At 44.0% G+C, this 13,336-nt stretch overlaps 1 protein-coding gene across 1 annotated transcript in view; it reads left to right on the top strand.

The window, feature by feature from the left end:
- Positions 1-9,643: 9,643 nt before the first annotated feature.
- The window catches only part of LOC142803002 (short transient receptor potential channel 3-like), a 45,350-nt gene continuing 41,657 nt past the window's right edge, over positions 9,644-13,336 (top strand). Inside the window, exon 1 of the mRNA XM_075888099.1 lies at positions 9,644-9,805. Within this exon, the coding sequence (XP_075744214.1) occupies positions 9,644-9,805 (162 nt within the window). The remainder of the gene's footprint in view (positions 9,806-13,336) is intronic.

Raw genomic sequence — 13,336 nt, 5'->3', positions numbered from 1 at the left:
TAATATCCTTAACTCCCGTCTGTCCCCTAATCCACTCTGCTCTCTTCTTGTCTCTTAAGGTTACACCTGCCATTTTTCTTTCCATTGCTCGCTGCGTCGTCCTCAATTTAAGTTGAACCCTTTTTGTGAGTCTCCAGGTTTCTGCTCCGTAGCTAAGTACCGGCAAGATACAGCTGTTATATACCTTCCTCTTGAGGGACAGTGGCAATCTACTTGTGCCTGCCGAATGTGCTCCACCCCATTCTTATTCTTCTAGTTACTTCAATCTCGTGGTTAGGCTCTGCGGTTATTACCTGCCCTAAGTAGACATAGTCTTTTACAACTTCAAGTGCACTATTACCTATCGCAAAGCGCTGCTCCTTTCCGAGGTTGTTGTACATTATTTTCGTTTTCTGCAAATTAATTTCAAGACCCACCTTTCTGCTCTCCTTGTCTGACTCCGTAATCATGAGATGCAATTCGTCCCCTGAGTTACTCAGCAATGCAATGTCATCGGCGAAGCGCAGGTTACTGAGGTACTCTCCATTAACTCTTATCCCTAACTGTTTTCATTCTAGGCTTCTGAAAACGTTCTGTAAGCACGCAGTGAATAGCATTGGGGAGATTGTGTCCCCCTGCCTTACACCCTTCTTTATTGGTATTCTGTTGCTTTCTTTATGAAGCACTATGGTAGCAGTTGATCCCCTGTAGATTTCTTCCAGAATGTTTATATATATTTCATCTACGCCCTGATTCCGCAGTGTCTGCATGACGGCTGATATTTCTACTCAATCAAACGCCTTCTCATAATCTATGAAGGCTATGTATAGTGGTTGGTTATACTCTGAGCATTTCTCTGTTACCTTATTGATAGTATGAATGTGGTCAATTGTTGAGTAGCCTGTTCTCAATCCTGCTTGTTCCTTTGGTTGATTGAATTCTAATCTTTTCTTTACTCTGCTAGCAATCACTTTTGTAAATAGCTTGTATACTACAGAGAGCAAGCTGATCGGCCTGTAATTCTTCAAGTCCTTGTCATCTCCTTTCTTATGTATTAAGATGATGTTAGCGTTCTTCCAAGACTCTGGTACTTTTCCCGTCAGGAGACACCTCGTAAATAGAGTGGCTAGTTTTTCTAACACAATCTGTCCTCCATCTTTCAGCAGATCTGATGTTACCCGATCCTCACCAGCAGCTTTGCCTCTGTGCATGCTCTCCAAAGCTTTTCTGACTTCTTCTATCATTACCGGTGGGGTGTCGTCTGGGTTACTGCTAGTTCTTATAGTACTAAGGTCGTGGTTGTCTCGGCTACTGTACAGATCTCTGTAAAGCTCCTCCGCTATTTTAACTATCCTATCCATATTGGTAGTTATTTTGCCTTCTTTGTCCCTTAGTGCATACATCCGCCTTTTGCCTATCCCAAGTTTCCTCTTCACTGCTTTGACGCTTCCTCCGTTTTTCAGAGCGTGCTCAATTCTCTTCATGTTATACCTTCTTACATCGCATACTTTACGTCTATCAATCAACTTCGAAAGCTCTGCCAGTTCTATTTTGTCTGTTGTACTTGACACTTTCATGATTTGACGCTTCCAAATTAGGTTCTTCGTTTCCTGGGAAAGCTTGCCGGTGTCCTGTCTAGCTACCCTGCCTCCAACTTTGCACACTCCGTGATGATACTCGTCAGATTATCATTCATTGTATCTACGCTAAGGTTGGTTTCCTCGCTAAGAGCAGAGTACCTATTCTGCAGTGACGCTCTGAATTCCTGTACTTTCCCTCTCAGTGCTAGCTCATTGATTGGCTTTTTGCGTATCAGTTTCTGTCGTTCCTTCTTCAAGTCTAGGCGGATTCGAGCCCGTACCATTCTATGGTAACTGCATCTTACCTTGCCAACCACTTCCACATCCTGCACGACTCCTAGGTGTGCAGTCATTATAAAGTCTATTTTGTTCTTATTTACGCCATTAGGGCTCCTCCATGTCCACTTGCGGTTATCTCGTTTTCGGTAGAAGGTATTCAAAATACGCAGATTATTGCGTTCTGCGAATTCTACTAGTAGCTCTCCTCTGGCGTTTCTAGTGCCGATGCCATAATCTCCTACTGCCTGGTCTCCAGCCTGCTTCTTCCCTACCTTTGCATTAAAGTCGCCCATTACTATAGTATACTGTGTTTTCACCTTACTCATTGCCGATTGCACGTCTTCATAGAAGCTTTCAACTGAAGCGTCATCATGGCTGGATGTAGGCGCGTAAGCCTGTACTACCTTCATTTTGTATCTTTTATTCAGTTTAATTACAATGCCTACCACCCTTTCATTAATGCTATAGTAATCCTCTGTGTTGCCAGCTATTTTTCTCTATGTTGCCAGCTATGCCACACTGTACCTTATATTAAATATCTTTTTTTACAACGTTTGCTAAAAAAGGAGAGAAATTAGATAAGAACATAAAAAGTCTTCCTTTGAAAAAACGTGAAAAAGTGAAGAAGAATTCGATAAACCAGAATATAGAACAAATTAACAAGAATGAGGAAGGGGGACAAAGAATTGGATATATCTGGCAGTACCACCAGCAGCGTATCCTTCTGGTTGCCTGAATGAATTTATGTAGCGCTGACTGAATAGCACTGCGGCCCACACCCAATTGACTGGCTCCAAACGATAATAGGGTGGATGTATTGACTGGCAATCCGAGCATACCAATCGGTCTTTCAAGAAATATTCAGCGCAGTGAGGCGAAGTGGCGGCATGTGAGAAGAATGTGACCTATTGTTTTCGGTTCATTGCCAACTGCACATAGGTTAGTTAATGAAAAGCATGATTTGTGGAGATAAAAATTTAACCGAGGAACTCTACAGCGAAAGCTTGTGAGGGTCACCTCACATTGATGGGAAAGGCATTTTGCGGTGTTCCATGTGAATCGCAAGTGCCGAAATGCTTCAGATTGTAAGAGCGATGTTTCATTGATTTTCAAGATTAACAAGCGTTTGAATCGTTCGGCAGTAATAAAATGCAACTGTGGAGCTACTAGCACCAACGGGAAATTTAAAGATGCCGAAGCGAGCGAATCAGCAATTTCATTTAGTACAATTTCAGTGTGCCTGGGAACCCAAATAAACTGAACTTCTGATACGCTATGCGGTACCAGAGACCAAAATAACCTGAGAAGAGGAGACTGCTTTGCGGACGTTAGGTGTGTACATACAGACAAAGCATCCGAAATAATAATAGCTTTTCATTGCTGATTATTTAGTTTTTGAAAAGCCAATGTGATTGCCAGGAATTCTGCGAAATAAACTGATGTGAAGTCAGGCAATCGGAGCGCAAAAGACCAATTAAGCTCATGAGAAAAAATACCTACTCCAGCCGCCTGAAGATTTTGTGTTGCATCCGTCGAAATTACTACGTAATTGGGAAAATGACTGAAATGGTCTTGAAGGAGGCTCTCCAGAAGATGCTTTGGAAGTAACTTGACACTTTTCGGGAACATATCATCGAAAATTAAGTCAACTGGCACCGAGCATAGGGTTTGGAGAGTTAAATGCTGGAGGGAAACGTGAAGATTTGATAACAGAAACTCGACGAAAATGACTTGGGGTCTTGATAACGAAACCACGGGCACTGAAAGAAAGAAACTGGATGTTTGATAAAAACTGTCTGTGAACAGAAGAGGGGCGCATCGTAAAGTTTTAAAAATGTTTGCACACTAAGCTGTTGAAATCTAGCATCAAGTGGAATGATTCGAGCTTCCAAATAAAGCACGCTATTCGCGACACACCTAGGTAGCCCTAGACACAGCCGCAGAGCTTGCCTTTCTAGCAATATAAGAGGTCTTAATTTGTATTCGGCACTTCCAGAAAACAGAACGCAACCAAACTCCTGAATTGGGCGTACGTAAAGTTTGTATATCATGAGTAACGTATCCCTGCGCATTCCTGAATTCTTATTGCAAAACCGGTGTAGCAATCTCAGGGCGCTTTCTGTTTACGGGTGTTTGATTCTATTTGTTGCTGCCAATTTAAATTGTCCACTTAAACAATGCCAAGATATTTTAGTGCTGTTACTTGTGGAATCGGAACATTTCGATAATGCAGTGAAAGAAATACGGGAACGAATAGAGAGAATGTTCTACAAATAATCACTTCGTCTTTCTCCTTCCGGCCTTTCAGAGCCTTTTTAAAACACTCATTGGGTAACTACTGCAAGCACACCTGCTTCATACCCACTAGGACATTAATGACAATTTTTTTTGGTAGTAAGCCAGCATTCCTATTCTATTTTCGTCATTCTTCTGAGAAGCGTGGTATCTGCTAAACACTTGCAAGGAATTTCGTGCCAATTATTCATGCAGTGGCTCATGACGATGAGGAACTACGGCTGAAGTGGGTATGCACCACAGTTAATAGGCGAACAAGAACAAGCTTTTTTAATGGGTTGGAGCATTGGACGGCCAACTCGTTATACGCGTGATCATTCTCGTTATCTGGGCCGCCGATCCAGACAGTAGTCTGATTGTGTGCTCCGCCCTCTTGTTGGATTGAATCCACATTCCCAGAAGCCTTAATGTCAGTACTTCCGCTATACGTTCCCCGGTCTGTGTGACTGTTAGTTTCACCCTATTGTTTTGTCTGGGCCTGCGCACTCTGAGTAATTCCAACCTTTCAGGAGAACGTGGCAGTGCTCTTGATTTTGTGTACTCTTCCACACAATTGTCAGCCACCTGTAGTCTCACTTTCTTGAATCCCAGCTAGCCCTTTGTCGTCCACATGGTGACGTCATCGGCGTACATTGCATTCCGGATGCCATCTATAGCGTTCGGTTTCTCTGCCAGCTTGGCCATTACAATGTTCAGTACTATTTCGCTCTTTTCCTGCAAATTTATTTACTCTGCCATCTGAGGGCCTCCTGTTAACACTGGAGTTGTAGAAAAGGAGCTACAAATATACACACAAATATACACACATGGCAATGTCCCATGAAAAGCAATGCTGCTGGTGGAGTGAGCGAGTCCGGATACAACAAATTCGCTCATGTATGCAGGTTCTTCTGGCACTTTATGCGAGCTTGGGTTGAGTTTTCGACGACGCCTGTTCATGCGTCTTCATGCAGTGCTTAATTAAAGCTGTACAGTGCGGCGAGTACACAAACGCGTCGAGCACAAGTTACTGAAAAAGACACTACAGTATACGGCTGCGAATGGGACCAAGAGAAGAATCAGCGCATGTTTCTCTCTGCCTATGCTTATTAGTACTTCGTGTGCCCGCTTTTCTCTTCCACTTCCCGTTCTTCCGGCAGGCTATAACAGTTCCTAACAACGAGTTGACTTTTGTATGTGCATTTTAAAATCATCTTTTTGATTCTTTCAACTCTGAATCTCACTCTCTCCATTTCTCCCACTTAGTCGCTACCAGCTGCAGGTGCCACAAAAGTGAGCGGCGGGTCACCGGAACTTGTTGCGTATAACTCAGAGCGAATTTTCCATGTGCACCAGTCAGTCGAGATGACGCTCACATGGCGAACATGTGGCAGCCGCACCTGTCGAGCACACTTTTTTTTCGCCATGTGTTCTTCACTCTACAACCGCTTCATCGCCGCCGGCTGCTGTGACTTCAGCTGATTTAACTGGATGCGGCTGGCAGGGGAGGAGCTATGTTGGGCCTGACCTCGTTATTCCGTAAGCATGGCGCAATTGGTTGATAGATTCTATGCCTTGGTGGATCAATATACATTTATATATATGTATGCTTTGGTTGTGAACAAACACGCGCATATATAGATGCAGAAGTACAAGGAGCTGTTCTTGGCAATGGTTTGAAATAGCTGTCAACATGCTTATTGTCCGTATGGTTCTCAAATCTCGAAGTTTGTGCCGACTGAATGACCACGAAAGAGCTAAGTATATCGAGCAGGCTGCTTTCAATATCAAAAAACAATGTGAATGTTATATGTTGTGGCTTTTCCGCTGTTTCATACATATAGAATGAGTAACATGGGGACCGCAAGCTTCGAGAGAAAAAAAAAAGCAACATGTGAACTGCGTTGAACTCTCGGATTCTACGATAAACGATTCGCTACTTTATTGCTTGACTGCCTTTATTTAAGTATGACTTTGTGCTCATCAAATACAAAAAGACGCGTATGTTCCAGTCTCGCATACTGAATACTAAGTAATACAAAAAGTTGCGTCTACATAGACCGTTTCCTGAGCTCATGTTTTCAGTATAACACGGTAGAGGTTGCTTGTATCAAATAAATTTAGTTGGTTGCGGTTTGTCAAATTTGCACTTGTTCGTTTACTTGGAACACTCCTCTCTCGATTCGTTGAACTTCAATCAAATGTAGCGCATTTCTTTCAGACGTATAGCGTGTATTGACGCACCGTCTTTAAAAAGCGACACAAATAGCATTAGGCTCAGATTGGAGATGATATTTCCTCTGAGTGGTTGACAAATGTCGGCTTAATTGGAATATATTGAATTTCGTAGTGCTCTGCGATGGCCGCGTTGTGGGGAACTTCCTCTCACGGGGTTACCAGAGTTTTATGTCCGTATAAGGAGTGTGTGAAAGGGAAAATAATTGTTTCATGTGCAACTAAGTGCCGGCCTGCTTTAATATGAAAGGCCAATGTTGAGAAATGGAAATATTCACGAATTCAAAGACCATTGTGCGACACATATGCAGTCCAATGCACACAATTTCATTTATTCAGTTCAGAAGTTGCTTCCTAAGAACGCAGTGGAGTCATGCGTTGCCAACAATCTGGATTACGTTTCACCAAGCTCTGAAGTAGACCAAAGTGCTTTCTAAGACACACTAATGTTATCATGGCATAGACAAGCATCGTTAGAATAATTTTATTGCACTACATGTGAAACTATACAGAAAAGGCACTTGTTGTTCACTCTATACCTCGCTTAGTTTTTAGCGTGGAGTTTCTTAAGCCCTGAGCGGCATTATGCAAAGAATATCTATACGTCCTCGTGCTCTGACAACGCGTAATAAAAATACGGCAGATCGCACATACCTTCAGAATCGATTCTTGGGTGTAAAACAGTGCAAAAGTATTTCGCGCTGTTTTTACACCCGAGTGTGAACCACCAACTAGCCCAACTTACGCTTCTAAAACATTTTATATTTCAGGAAACGATGTCATGCGAAGTATGCGGATAGAATGTGGTTTTGTTGTCATTTTGTTTTAATGACCGAAGCGCTATGAAATGGCGCAAAAGATATGTATAAATGCATGCACCGACATGCGTTAAGCAGCCACATATTATTTATATAAGCAGTAGCTTATAGTTGCGTAGATGCCAACAGCAACATGGATATTAGCCACGCCAGAAGCGGTAAGCTGATATGAAGCGCTGGTGCTCGCGAGGATTGTAGCCATCGATATTGCTACATAAATCAACTTGAGCTGGTGGTGCGTAACTCAAGTTGACGTTAACTGATGTGACGGCTGTATCATAAGAGTACATATGCAATGTTTATAAAATAGGATAGCCAGCACAGCGACAACATTTGACATTTACCGAACATGCAGGTCTATTTGAAAAGTACTTCTGAGACCTGGCGTTTTGGGCTGTGTGATAGAATAGTTGATTACCACGCAGAATGCCCGGAGTTCAAGTCCTGCTGGGACCTAAACATTGACGCATTGCTTCGTCGAGTTAACGCTGCTGATGCCTGTTTTTTTTTAAACGGCCATGGGTTAAAATTACCAATGTCTGTTCTCGTCGTTCCTGGGTAGATGTAAACTGTTGATCACCTGTGGCCCGCAAACCTGTCGCACATACCCACCCATGAGTATGTGTCACACGGTATTTTGACAATGTCTATGTGATGACCAGCTAGTTATGTTTGCCAAATAATGTTAACCTCTCATACTAATTTTGGTTTACATCATGCATAAAGAGGTCAACACGAGAACACGCGGATGTAGGCGGCTAGGTAGATAGATAGAGAGACGCTCAAAGCCCCACCGCGGTGGTCTAGTGGCTAAGGTACTCGGCTGCTGACCCGCAGGCCGCGGGATCGAATCCCGGCTGCGGCGGCTGCACTTCCAATGGAGGTGGAAATGTTGTAGGCCCATGTGCTCAGAGTTGGGCGCACGTTAAAGAACTCCAGGTGGTCAAAATTTCCGGAGCCCTCCACTACGGCGTCCCTCATAATGGTGGTTTTGGAACGTTAAACCCCACAAATCAATCAAAATCAGAGAGACGCTCAAATCGTCTGCCGCGCGCAAATAATTGCTTCGCACTCAATTTAAAACAAAAACAAAATGCAGAGGCTGTGTCTCGTATCACATTCACACGTGGGGGCCGCTTTTTCGTCGATGGTAATGTCAAAGGTACCACCCTACCATCGCATAAAGTTATTCGCAGTCACCGATAGTCCGTTCAAGCAACCTTCATGTGTCAGCAGTCTTTGATATTTTTTTTTAACTTACATTTGCGGGCGCCATAAAGCTTGCGTGTTAGGCGGCAAGCAGGTGTTATATTTTTTTTATTTAGCGCTCTTCCAAAAAAAATTGGAAAAATATTAGGCAGCGCAGTCACGTGAATAAGCATTAAAATTTTATTGTTTTTTGATAATCGCTACAAACTTTTTGTGAAAGTTTTTCTCTAGAGCCAGAATTTCAAAAGTTTATTAGGCAATTTTGGTTAATTGCTAAACTTGGCTGACCAGAAAATCATTCTGACGTGCATTTGGCTCAGAATAATACAGTGCTACCCAAAGAGGCGCAGCGCTAACGATTATTTATTCTCACTTGGTTATTTTTAGCTGATGCATCCTGTGAAAAAGGGTCTATAAATACTAAAGGGTGTAAATTCAGCATTTTTCGAACGTAGGTTTGCCCTGCCCTACAGATATCTTGTATACCAATGCATCTCCGAGCATATGTATGTATAGGGCTCAGGAAATGCTTCTAAACTATTTCACCTTGATATTCAAGCGAATTTTCTCATGGCCCAACCACTGAAAAACGTTAATTTGACGTCCGGCTACAGTACTGATTCTGGTGACTTCAAGCAGCAATCTGACAAGCTATGATGGCATCAGGCACTGATGTCATCATAATGGCTGCTTGTGCATTATCAAAACATGCAAAATAGGCACTTAGGTGCCACCAAAAGAACCATGGTGCGGAGCAGCTGTGTAAACGTCCCATTATTTCGGGCGAGTACGCGACGAGAAGTACATATCGTTTTTTTTTTACGCCAGGCTACAATAGGAACAGAAAGCTTTCGAGAACATACTCTAGTTACTTTTTCCGGGTGCTTTCAGGCTTATGAGCTAATAGATTTTGTAGGCTTTTGGGGGTTTGGGCTTTTAATTCACGCAAAATGTACTGAAAATTTTCGTGCAAGCACTCCTTTAAAGCAGGTAGTATACGCTTATTGTTTAAAATGCTCAGTGATCAGAGCTCGCATATGCAGGTATATGTCTTCAGGTGTGATGATAAATCTCGCGTTGCGCGTTCCCAGCGTCTCATCTTACGATGATATGGTGATGTCGTCTGCTGATCTGAGCACCACCTAATAAAGTACTACTCCTGTCTTTTCAGACCGGGTGAAAAGAAAAGTAAACCTCGGAAAAAAGGCAGCTGCTTGGGTATCCAAGCTTGCCTGATAAAAAAAAAGCGCACACCAACCACATTAATAAATGGACAACGCGGCCTTCGAAGGCAGTGGTGCAGCTTTGCACGAGCCTGTAGTCCGACGACGGGCTCTGATACAAAGAAGCTTGCGCCTGCAGCCAGAGGAGCAGCGGTTCCTGGATGCGGTGCGGGATGGCGACATACTCGGATTGAGATCCGTGATTCAGGTAAGGGAGACATATGCTCATTTAGAGAGAGGCTAAAGTGGACTATGATACTGTTACAAAACTATTGCAAAAAAAATGGGCATTACTTTTAGCAACGTCATAAATGTCATACCATTGTCTGCAAAGAAATTTGCTAATTGAACACGTTGGAGATATTTAGATCTGCATCTCCCATGGAATTCAGAGTAGAGCCACGCAAGCCCAGGAAGACGACAGCAATTCATAATGGTCTGCCATGCTTGTGAAAGCAGTGCCGCCATTAGCCAAATTAGAAATGTCCCAAAAGTCGCATCAATTAGGGATTGTAAAGTATTAATTCCGGCTTAATTCAGCAGTTATTAACGGAAAGACTTAGACGCTCCTACTCTTTTGCAGGTAAATTCCTCACTACACACTGACAATAAATTTGCTGAGTCCACCAGCCATATATATCTCTGTAAGCATTTTGAGGGGGGGGGGGGGCGGGGATGCGTGGTTATATGAAAGCCGATGCGTTGTTAAGAATGAACCACTATTACACCAGTTTTCTTTTCCCCCGCCTGCGCTCACGAGTGAGCGCCGTTGCTTTGTTTATGTCGAAGCTATCTATGCGCTTTAGTCCACCGGAGTTTAACGAGCTATATCTTGAAAGCATGAATGGGTAGCGAAATGTTTATACCACTTTGTTATTACCTGTTTTGCTAAGTTATAGTAAACATTTTACAATGTTTAACCAATTTGTCTGTAAACAAGAAATGTGTTGTGCCAATACTCTTGTGGGACGCGAGCACAGGCAAGGAGTAAAACACGGCTAATACGCACCTCTCGCGTCAGATGGACGGCCTGTGATATTCAGATCAGCGGTATGCTTGATAGCGCGAGAGATCGGCTGTCTGGCGGCCATCCGGATGTGTTCCTTTCGTTCAGGTAGAGTAGGGCTGACAATAAGAAGTTCGTCTACGCAGACGTGGCCGAAGTACTGACCACGTAAGACCCCATCCATGAACCTCTAAAATCTTCACCCGGCGTTTCCGAGTCCGAATGCCATGCGAAGTAATACGAACAGGCCAAAAGGTGTTGCTGTGGCGATATTTGGGACATCTTCTGGTGCCACTGTTATCAGGCAGTATACTCTAACGAATTCCACCTTGGAGAATATTGTAGTGCCATGTAAGTTCGTAGGGATGTCATGAATGTGAGGTACAGGGTTGCGGTCATGTACCGTTGCTCGGCTTAGGGAATGTAATCTACACATGGCCGCCAGTAATATAACATCGGCGTAGGAACCATGTTTAGTGCGGACGCCCATCAGCCTAATGACGACTGATACACAACTCGACCATGTGATAGAACGCTTGGTAAGCCCGGCAGACAGCTGAGAGCTGAGCCTCGACTTGTATAAACCAATCCTCGGGCTCTGTGGGCCGAAATGGGGCAGCTTCAATTGGACAACAGACAGAGCAGGCACATCGGAGTCACTTCACTCGTTTATTTTGGGTCAGCACTCTAGGACGCAAGCGCAGGCAAGGAGTAATTCACCAAAAAGCCATGAATCCCAAATAATAACTGTATTTTAGGGGCGAAGCTCCTAAAGCCGTAGGTCTGTCCATGCATATCTTTTGTGACCGCTTTGTAACCACCTAGTTGCATGACTCACTCAGCAGGTGGCACTAGTGTGAGTTACAGACAGACAAACAGACAGACAGACAGACAGACAGAGAGACAGACAGACAGACAGACATACAGACAGACAGACAGACAGACAGACAGACAGACGGACGGACGGACGGACGGACGGACGGACGGATGGACGGATTGAGGCATGGATGGACGCATGGATGGACGTATGGATGGACGCACGGATCGGTGGAGGGACGGACGCAAGGATGGATGTACATCATAGCCAATGACTGCATCGTGCAACACATGCTTTCCAAATACGCACTCAGATGTACCTATATGCAACCTGCCACGATTCGAGGGACGTGTGAAAACTTTGTGTTTGCAAACTTCCCACTCCAGCCAGTACAAGAACCTCTCTCGCTTCAATTCACAGACCATAAAGCCGTAATAATGAAGGTACCTCGCAATCCAGCTGCCATGAAACGAAGAAATTAGAAGAACAAATGAAGAAACGAAACAGCAAACCAACAAGAATAAAAAAAAAATGCCAGGCCTGCACAGAACGTGCGGCCCAGTCACAGCGAAAGCTAGAAGAGCGGCCTTTGAGAGCCTTTTATAGACACTCTTTGGGTAACTACTACAAGCACCCTTCTTGGTACCCACTGCGCCTTAAATAGTCATAATTTTTTCATAGTAGCCCAGCATTCACTATGATATCATTTGTCATTCTTTGGAGAAGCGTTTTATCCACTGCACACTTGTTAGGAATTTCGTGCAATTTTTCATGCAGTGCCTGACGACGATGAACAATTATGAGTGAAGTGGATATGCGCCACAGCTAATAGGTGATCAAGAACTAGTATTCTAATGGGTTGAAGCATTGGACGACCCCCTAATTAAGCAATTCACATTGCGTGACGCCTGGCTGTTTCTTTGATGTTCTAAAGTATTTTATTACTCATATTAACGCGATTCCTTTCTGGACATCAAGCCTGCCTAAGGCCAGTTTAGAAATGAGTTACAAGCACTGGTGTGGCTCAGTGGTAGAATACTGGCCTGGCACGCAAAGGACCTGCATTTCAACTCCATTGTGTCATTGGTGTTACTTTATTTGCTGCGTTTTTTAGGGGCAAACCTCCTTACGCTGTGGGTCGTGCGTCCCATGTTTGTAATGTGTAGTAGTAGCCACCTCTCGTTTAGTGCTTAGAACGTCCGATGGATGGCGGTACTTGTATATGATGAATATATGATGAAAAAATGCGAGATGGCGGTAGGAGTGTCCTCTAGACAGGCGGTCGGGCGCACAAACGGTCGCACGGATGGATGGTGATACGGACGGATTCACGAATGGACGGATGGACGTACGATTAAAGAATGAATGGACGCATGGACAGTAACACGGACGGTAACACGGACGGGTGCACGAACAAACTGATGGACGCTTCGCCCCACTCATCGTCATTCACTCAGTAGATATGCTGTGATTTTTTTACTAGCAGGTGCAGCCTGCGTCGGCATTGCGAGGTGAGATTGAAGGAGGGGAGCGACAGCTTTGCTGGTGTCTTCCTGGGCTGGCACGAGACCTGAGACGCGAGCATACACTGTGGGGGTACGGACGGCGCCTCCACGGAGGCCGAAGCGTGACATCGTCTGCCGAAGGCATGCTGGGCATTTAATAATCGAACGAAGCTCTGCCGCCATTGGGAGCACATGCATTTATGCTAAAATCAACGGTTCAGGTATAGCTTTTTTTAAAGGGCCACTCAATGTGGAACATGTTGCCACAAAAGTTTTGCGATTCGGTTTATTACGAACTGAGAAAACAGTTTTTTTTTTTTTAAGCGGCGCGAAACGACCCATTTGATTCATTTTCGTGGCGCGTAAAATTCACCCATTTCCGTGGCGCGTAGAGTTGCAAATTTTGGCAGA

The sequence above is a fragment of the Rhipicephalus microplus genome, chromosome 3, assembly GCF_043290135.1.
Source record: "Rhipicephalus microplus isolate Deutch F79 chromosome 3, USDA_Rmic, whole genome shotgun sequence".
Classification (NCBI taxonomy): domain Eukaryota; kingdom Metazoa; phylum Arthropoda; class Arachnida; order Ixodida; family Ixodidae; genus Rhipicephalus; species Rhipicephalus microplus.
This window is presented reverse-complemented; position numbering and strand designations above follow the sequence as displayed.